Genomic DNA, 9471 nt, shown 5'->3' with positions numbered 1-9471 from the left:
TGCCTCCTATGGGAATTGAACCCATGATCCCCGCATTACGAGTGCGATGCCTTACCACTTGGCCAAGCAGGCGGAACAACGCTTTCTCGGTGAGTTTTCCTGCACATATTGTAACATCAGTAATCTCTATGCCTAAGTGGCAAGTATCGCTTCTGAAAGCTCTTCCAGCTCTACGAATTCACAATGGAATATAACCCTCGTTTAGACTCCTAGACTCAAGAGCGAAAGCCACCAGACTACATCGCAAATCTACGTGTGTAAGTAAACATTGTCTGTTCTTTATTCTTTTTGGAAAGCTCTATGTATACAAATTCTTCAATGGCTGGCTCATTCATGGCACACTGAACAATGAGAAGTTTCTCACAATGTTTGGACCATACTCGTCATAATCAGCCTTTGTATGGCAGTAGCTTTGGAATTCGCTTGTCTGTGCGAGCAAACTACCTCCAAACCACACGGCATTTCTCTGTCTTCTATGTGAGATGACTTCAACGTCGACACCGCTAGATTTGGCGGAGCTCAATCTCTCAGACTGGGTGATACGTGTGTTGACAATCTGCTTGATGTCACGTTGCAAACGACGGCCAAAGTCTTTGAACATTGTGGAACCACCAGAGAGGACAATGTTACGGTAAAGTCCCTTTCTGACATCGATTGGACATGCCTGGATGACATGGTCCACGACAACAGGCAAAGGCGTGAGGAAATCTGGTGAGGCAATCTCTGGGCTGAAGAAGATTTCAGGTGCAAGGAAACGTTCGTAACCGACATCGACCACCTTCTTCGAACGTGCCGTCTCGACAATATACTGGGCAAACTTTTCAGGTTCACGGTCAAACTTGTTGAACTCTTTGACAATGTCTGGACACACATAACAGAATTGTTGTTTGATCTTCTCTGCGGTTCTCAATGAAGTGTCAGCTTCACCACGATCTCTGAGAAGACTTTGGATGAAAATGGTGATGTCACGACCAGCCAATGGGATGTTCTTGATGGCAGATCCAATGACATAGCCTTCCGCAACCGGGATGACGTGGGTAACACCGTCACCTGAATCAATGACTGTACCTGTTAAGGATCTATCGACAACTTTTGAAGAAGTCCAGGAAGCAGCCAACGCAAGAACCGCTTGTACCGCAATGTATAAACCTGCACAGTTAAAGGATTCAAACATGATTTCAGCAGTATGTTCTCTGTTCTCGGGAGCATTCAAAGGAGGTTCTGTCAGCAAGAAGTAATGATCTTCAGGTTCACAACGGAGGTATTTGAAGATGGAGTTTTTCCAAAATCTCTCCATATGATCCCAGTTTTCAATCTGGCCGTGTCTAATCGGATAACTCAAGGAATAGGCCTGGGTGTTTGAAGCCTCGATGGCCTCGTCACCGATGAAGAAGTCCAGATCTTCAGTACCACGCTTGCTTGAGAGATACGACGACTGCGCTGCGCCTGTTGACGAGCCTCCGAGGAACGAAGGCTTTGCCGGTGCTGCTGGCTTGCCAGATCCACTTGAACGGGTAGCAATGGCCGTTGGAAACACATATGAAGGCGCATCGTTACCGGCAAAACCCAACTTCGTGAGACCGGTACCGCTGTAGTTGTATAACGTTAGTAAATACTCCTCCATTGCAAAGGAAACAAGGATAAAACACACGAGCCTGAATAAGCACAAGCCATATTCACAGCACTATAATCCCCACCCCCTAGAATCCACTCACTTGTCTACAGATACTCGTTAGTACACAACACAGCCAGAATTGACTAAATACCATATCACATACCCATAACAACCGCCGGCGTAGAGCTATATGACATCGTTGAAAGGCTGTTGATCGTCTGATTCTATACACACAGAGTATACTGGAAGCTGTGGAAAGTGTGAGCATTGTGTATTCGTTTTCCGTTTCGAGAGGGAGCAGGAACAGGGGACCGAAATTCGCGGGCCACACACACACCGCACACCTCTTCAAATGGGCAAGCTCAGCGGAGACAACAACCACTCAGCCGGCGGTGGAGTGGCGAAGACATTGCTCAATTGGGTGTGTGACGGTATAAGCGGTCGTTTCCAAGGGGATAAACACTTCAGATCAGTGTAGCCCCCACGATCACTGCCTGCTGCGTGTGCCTTGCCCTCCGTGTAAAAAGGCCTGTCCTCGGAATGTGCCCAGGGGCACTGCGTGCCCCCCCCCCTCGGAACTCCCCGCCAGCCGATAAACAAAAACTAAGGAGCCGCCCAAAGGGGAACCACAAGACTCAGCGGCAGCGACACAAAGGCACGGAACCCGCTCCAGGAGGAAGGGAACAACAACAACAACAACAACAACATCAACGAGCACGATGTCACAGCCCACTGACTCCTTCGCTCTACAACACATCTTCCAGCAGCTGAAGTCGCCGTCGCCGACGGAGCGCCTGGCCGCTGTCGCGGAGTTCAAGTCTCAGCTCACCACGACGGCCAGGGAAGTATCGCCAGAGCAGTTCACGAGGTACAACAACGAGATCAACAACAAGATCTTCGAGCTGGTGCACGGCACGGACCCTTCTGAGAACATTGGCGGTATCTTGGCTGTTGACACGCTGATCGATTTCTTTGGCGGTGAGGACTTGCCGTCGCAGACGTCGAGATTGGCGAACTACCTGCGGTTCCTGATACCTTCCCAGGACGTTGAGATCATGAAGCTGGCGGCGAAGACGCTTGGTAAGCTTGCGATTCCTGGCGGGTCGCTGACGAGCGACTTTGTTGATTACGAGACGAGGAACGCGATAGAGCTGTTACAGACGGAGAAGAACGAGTCCAAGCGCCACGCTGCGGTGTTGGTGATTGCGGCGATTGCCGAGAACTCACCAACGTTGTTCTACACGTATGTGAATACCATTCTGGAGAACATCTGGTCTGCACTGAGAGACCCAAAGCTGGTGATACGAATCGACGCCGCGCAGGCGCTCGAGAGGTGCCTGGATGTTGTGTACGAAAGAGATCTCAACCTGAAGAAGAACTGGTTCAACAAGCTGATCGACGGCGCATCGCAAGGTTTCAAGATGAACACGTCGGAGTCGATCCACGGCTCGCTGTTGGTGTTTAAGGAGCTCGTTAAAAAGGGTGGTATGTTCATCCAGGACAAGTACGATGCTCTCTTTGAAACAACGTTCAAATACAGGGAACACAAGTACAACATCATAAGACAGGAGGTGGCACATATCATACCGTTATTAGCTGCTTATAACTCTCAAAAGTTTGTGGAAAAATACCTGCACCGTACAATGATCTTTTACCTGTCACAGTTGAAAGAGGAGTCGGAGCGTTCTGCAATACTCATCTCCATTGGTGACATCAGTTTCCAGGTTGAAGGCCAAATAACAACTTACTTGGACGCCATTTTGGATAACATCCGTGAAGGGCTACATTCAAGGTCAAGAACAAGAAGAGATATCGAACCTGCTATCTTTTACTGCATTGATAAGCTATCCTACGCTGTGGGACCTGCATTGACAAAGCACCTCCAAAGGGACATTCTTGATTTACTCCTCTCCTGTTCTTTGAGTGATCATATGCGTGAGTGTTTATTGACGTTATCCCAAAGAATACCGCCTTTAGAACCGGTTATCAACAAAAAGACTTTGAATCTGTTGAGTTTCTGCCTATCGGGTTATTCCTTTGCACAACCCGGTTCACCAAATTCACCAAAACGAATGAGTTCACAACTAGCACTTCAATTTAGAGAGTCACACTTTTCACGCAATGGTACTTATAACGACGACGTCATTATTATTCAGGCATTGAAGATGTTGGGGTTTTTCAATTTTAGAAATGAATCCCTCTTCGAGTTTGTGAGATATTGTACAATCACATACATTGAACATGAGAATCGTGAAGTGCGTAAAATGGCTGCTCTAACCTCTTGTGACTTACTACTGAAGGACTCTGTTTGCTTTCAAACTTCAAGTTATGCGTTAAACGCTGTGTCCGAAATTTTAGACAAACTGATCACAATTGCCATTACAGACCCTGTGGCAGATATCAGATTGGCAGTGTTGACTTCACTGGGTAAAAATTTTGACCCTCAACTATCGCAAGCTGACAATGTAAGGCTCTTATTCATGGCACTTAATGATGAGGTGTTTGCCATTCAAAAAGTTGCGATCCAAATTATTGGTCGCTTGTCAACGATAAACCCAGCTTATATCGTTCCATTTTTGAGAAAGACATTGATTCAACTCTTAACCAAGTTGGAGTATTCCACTGCAAGCAGAAAGAAGGAAGAATCCGCCATTTTGCTTTCTCTTTTGATTAGTTCTTCAAAGAGCATTGCAAAACCCTATACAAAGCCAATAATCGACGTCTTGTTACCAAAATCAAGAGATAAATCTGCATCTGTGGCTTCGTCATCCATTGCTGCTCTAGGTGAGCTATCTGTTGTTGCAGGTGAAGATATTAAGCCATTCATTCCCGATTTGATGCCGTTGATTCTTGAGACTTTCCAAGATCAGAGCTCCTCTTTCAAACGTGATGCCGCTTTGAAGACTTTAGGTCAGTTGGCAGGTTCTTCCGGTTATGTTATCCAACCTTTGTTGGACTACCCTCAATTACTCAGTGTCATTATCAATATTCTGAAATCAGAGAATTCTCCAACTATCAGACGTGAAACAGTGAGATTGTTAGGTATTTTGGGTGCTTTGGACCCTTACAAGCACAAAGAAGTTGAAAGAACATCAAAGAACATCACAGTTGAAGGTCCACCCACAGATGTTGCCTTGTTGATGCAAGGTATGAGTCCATCAAATGAGGAGTATTACCCAACCGTGGTTATCAACACGTTAATGAAAATCTTGAAAGATACATCTCTTGCTGCATATCACTCCTCGTGTATTCAAACTATTGTTCTGATCTTCAAAACTATTACTATCACTTGTCTGAAGTTTACTGGTTCGACCATTTCTGCCATCATCAATGTTATGCATACATGTCCGCCATCAATGCTGGAGTTCTACTTCCAACAGTTGAGTGCATTGATAGGTATTGTGAAACAGCATATCAGGCCGCATTTGGCTGACGTTTTCGATGTCATTAAGGAATTTTTCCATCTCGCAAACTTACAGGTTACTATTGTATCCTTGATTGAGTCAATTGCTAAGGCGTTAGGAGGCGAATTCAAGTTTCATCTTCCACCTGTTCTTCCATTACTGCTGGATGCTCTGGGAAATGAAAAACAGCCAAATGTTTCTCTGAGGGTACTAAAGGCATTTGTTGTATTTGGTTCTAACATTGAGGACTACATCCATCTCATAGTTCCTAATGTCGTGAGGTTGTTCGAATATGGTCCTCAGAATGTTCGTAAATCTGCAATCACTACAGTTGGAAGGCTCTCAAGAAATGTTAACCTCAATGATATGTCCTCAAGAATCGTACACAGCTTACTCAGAGTTTTAGGGACTCACCAAAACGATGAGTTGACGCGTGCTTCAATGAACACGTTGAGTCTTATGTTGCTCCAGATGGGTACAGAATTCAGTGTTTTCATTCCCGTTATCAACAAGGTTCTTGTGAAGAACAAAATTCAATCACAAACTTATGATCAATTAGTTAACAAGTTGCTGAACGATGAGCCGTTACCTCATAATTTGATTCTTGACAAAGAAGCCGATGCCAATGATTCTGCTGATCCAATCGAACAGCCGTCAAAGAAATTGCCAGTGAACCAACAGGTCTTGAAAAATGCATGGCAATGTTCTCAGTGTCGTACCAAGGAAGATTGGCAAGAGTGGAACAGACGCTTGAGTGTTCAGTTGTTAAAAGAGTCTCCTTCGCATGCATTAAGAGCTTGTTCTGCACTTGCTAGTAGTTACTATCCCCTGGCGAGAGATCTTTTCAATGCCAGTTTTGCGAGTTGTTGGAGTGAACTCTACACTCAGCATCAGGAAGAGTTGGTACAGTCACTTTGTACTGCCCTTTCCTCTCCAAACAATCCACCTGAGATCTATCAGACTTTGTTGAACTTGGCTGAGTTTATGGAACACGACGACAAGCCACTCCCTATCCATATTTCAACATTGGGTCAATACGCCCAAAGATGTCATGCTTATGCCAAGGCCCTACATTATAAGGAACTTGAATTCAGTCAGGAACCATCAACGCCAACTATTGAGGCCTTGATCTCGATCAATAATCAATTACAGCAATCTGATGCCGCTATCGGTATTCTTAAACATGCCCAGCAGCACCATGATCTTCAACTCAAGGAAACTTGGTATGAGAAACTACAACGTTGGGAAGATGCTCTCAAAGCGTATAACGATCGTCACGAGGATAGTATTGAGACCACCATGGGTAAGATGCGTTGTTTACATGCTCTTGGTGAATGGGATCAACTCTCCCAACTGGCCCAGGAGAAATGGACAAACTCATCTACTGATATCAAAAGAGCTGTTGCTCCTTTGGCTGCTGCTGCCGCATGGGGTTTAGGACAATGGGAGAGAATGGACACTTATATCACTGTCATGAAACCAGAATCACCAGACAGGGCTTTCTTCAATGCGATCTTATGTCTTCATAGAAATAACTTTGATGAAGCTTCTCGTCATATCATCAAAGCCAGAGATCTGTTGGTTACTGAGATCACTGCTCTTGTGAGTGAAAGTTATAGCCGTGCATACGGTGTTGTCGTGAGAGTCCAAATGCTTGCAGAACTGGAAGAGATTATCAAGTATAAGAATTTACCACAATCGTCGGAAACTCGTGTGGTCATGAGAAAGACGTGGAATGCAAGATTGATGGGTTGTCAACGTAATGTTGATATTTGGCAAAGAATGCTGAAGGTCCGCACGCTTGTTATCAAGCCAAAACAAGATATGGACATGTGGATTAAGTTTGCAAATTTGTGCAGAAAATCTGGCCGTCTTGGTCTTGCTGAAAAGGCTCTGAACTCGTTACTGGAAGAAGGTGAGGACCCAAATACATCTAGAGCTCCACCACAGGTTGTTTATGCTCAGCTGAAGTATATGTGGGCCACTGGGTCTAGGAAAGAGGCGCTTGGACATTTGATCGATTTCACTTCAAGAATGTCTCATGACTTGGGTTTGAATCCAGACGATTTAATCACACAGCCATTGCCATCCCATAGTAATATTAAGAACGTTGAGGAGTATACCAAACTACTGGCGAGATGTTTCTTAAAACAAGGTGAATGGCAAGTTCAGCTACAGAACAATTGGAGAACCGAAAATGCTGACACAATCTTGGGCTCTTTCTTGTTGGCGACCCATTTCGACAGTCAATGGTATAAAGCATGGCACAATTGGGCATTGGCAAACTTTGAGGTTATTTCGCTCTTAACTTCAAAGTCCTCAATTAGTGAGACTTCGCCAAGTGCTGCTACTGATGAAGTTGAATCTCAATATCCTCCAGGTTTAATTCAACAACACGTTATCCCAGCTATCAAGGGTTTCTTCCATTCTATTGCATTATCAGATGCCAATCCCTTGCAAGATACCTTGAGGTTGTTAACACTCTGGTTTACCTTTGGTGGTGTTACAGAAGCTGCTCAGGCGATGGCTGAAGGCTTCAGTATGGTCAAAATCGATACCTGGCTAGAAGTTATACCTCAATTGATTTCTCGTATCCATCAGCCTAACCAGACTGTGAGCAGATCTCTTCATGGATTGTTATCTGATTTAGGTAAGGCACATCCTCAGGCTCTTGTGTATACCTTGGCGGTTGCTGTTAAGTCTGATTCTGTTTCTAGACAAAGGGCTGCATCTACAATTATCGATAAGATGAGGATACACAGTCCCGATTTGATTGAGCAGAGCGAGTTGGTGAGTAATGAATTGATTAGAGTTGCAGTTCTATGGCACGAATTGTGGTATGAGGGATTAGAAGATGCCTCCAGATTATTCTTCGGTGAGCACAACACTGAAAAGATGTATGCTGTGTTGGAACCTTTACACAGAATGCTTGAACGTGGTCCTGAGACTTTAAGAGAAGTTTCTTTCCAAAATACGTTTGGACGTGAATTAAGCAATGCCTTTGAATGGGTGTTGAGTTATAGACGTACCAATGATATCTCAAAGTTGAACCAAGCTTGGGATATTTATTACAATGTCTTCCGTCGTATCAACAGACAATTGCCTCAGTTACAAACTTTGGAATTACAATACGTGTCTCCAAAGCTATTACATGCACATGACTTGAAACTTGCTGCCCCTGGTACTTACCAACCTGGTAAGCCAGTCGTTAGAATTATGAACTTTGAGCCTGTTTTAACTGTCATCTCTTCGAAGCAAAGACCACGTCGTATTGGAATTAAGGGTAGCGACGGTAAGGAATACTACTATTTGTTGAAAGGTCATGAAGATATTCGTCAGGATAATTTGGTTATGCAACTGTTTGGATTGTGTAATACGTTACTTCTTAATGATCCAGAATGTTTCAAGAGACATTTGAACATTCAACAATTCCCTGCAATTCCTCTTTCTCCGAAATCGGGTCTCCTTGGATGGGTTCCAAATTCTGATACTTTCCATGTCTTGATCCGTGAATACCGTGAATCCAGAAACATCATTCTGAACGTTGAACATCGTATCATGTTGCAAATGGCACCAGATTATGACAATTTGACACTGTTGCAAAAAGTTGAAGTTTTCACATACGCCTTGGATAACACGAGGGGACAAGATTTGTACAAAGTTTTATGGCTTAAATCTAGATCATCTGAATCTTGGTTGGACAGAAGAACCACGTACACAAGATCTCTTGCCGTTATGAGTATGGTTGGTTACATCTTGGGTCTTGGTGATAGACATCCTTCGAATTTGATGTTGGATCGTATCACTGGTAAAGTCATCCATATCGATTTCGGTGATTGTTTCGAAGCTGCCATCTTACGTGAGAAATACCCTGAAAAGGTTCCCTTCAGATTGACACGTATGTTGACCTATGCCATGGAGGTTAGTGGAATCGAAGGCTCTTTCCGTATCACATGTGAACACGTCATGACAGTTTTACGTGATAATAAGGAATCGCTTATGGCCATCCTGGAAGCATTTGCGTATGATCCATTGATCAACTGGGGGTTCGATTTACCAACACAGGCCATTGTTGATGCTACCGGTATCAAATTACAACACGTTAACACTGCAGACCTTTTGCGCCGTGGTCAGATAGATGAAGCGGAGGCAACAAGATTGGAGATGCAACAGAAAGTTGAGATTCGTAACGCTAGAGCCTCGTTGGTTCTGAAACGTATCACTGATAAGCTTACTGGAAACGATTTCCGGAGGTTTAAGGAGTTGAACGTTCCGTGTCAAGTTGATAAGCTGATTCAGCAGGCAACATCAGTGGAGAACCTATGCCAACATTACATCGGATGGTGCTCCTTCTGGTGACGTATTTATTGATCTGTGTTGAGTGATATAACACATTGAGCAAATAAAAAGTACTGTTTTATACACCATAGTGGTAGAATTGCAATGGCGTAT

The 9471-nt window shown here is 44.2% G+C and overlaps 2 protein-coding genes and 1 non-coding gene across 3 annotated transcripts; 1 reads left to right on the top strand and 2 right to left on the bottom strand.

The window, feature by feature from the left end:
* CYBJADRAFT_t102 lies at positions 1–72 on the bottom strand. Its single transcript has one exon. It is a non-coding gene; the product is annotated as a tRNA-Thr (tRNA).
* A 198-nt stretch (positions 73–270) lies between these two features.
* On the bottom strand, positions 271–2023 carry ARP3 (actin-related protein 3). Its single transcript, XM_020215133.1, has 2 exons — positions 1775–2023; positions 271–1589 (listed from the first exon to the last, which is right to left on the bottom strand). Exons 1-2 carry the CDS (start codon positions 1810–1812, stop codon positions 332–334), a joined length of 1296 nt encoding a protein of 431 aa, XP_020070365.1. The 5' UTR covers positions 1813–2023; the 3' UTR covers positions 271–331.
* A 70-nt stretch (positions 2024–2093) lies between these two features.
* Positions 2094–9458, top strand: TOR1 (phosphatidylinositol kinase-related protein kinase TOR1). The gene has a single exon (XM_020215132.1). It carries the CDS (start codon positions 2335–2337, stop codon positions 9376–9378), a length of 7044 nt encoding a protein of 2347 aa, XP_020070364.1. The 5' UTR covers positions 2094–2334; the 3' UTR covers positions 9379–9458.
* Positions 9459–9471: the final 13 nt, after the last annotated feature.

Source organism: Cyberlindnera jadinii (assembly GCF_001661405.1).
Source record: "Cyberlindnera jadinii NRRL Y-1542 unplaced genomic scaffold CYBJAscaffold_7, whole genome shotgun sequence".
NCBI classification, from domain to species: domain Eukaryota; kingdom Fungi; phylum Ascomycota; class Saccharomycetes; order Phaffomycetales; family Wickerhamomycetaceae; genus Williopsis; species Williopsis jadinii.
The sequence above is the reverse complement of the archived record's forward strand: the minus strand, read 5'-3'. Positions and strand labels throughout refer to the sequence as shown.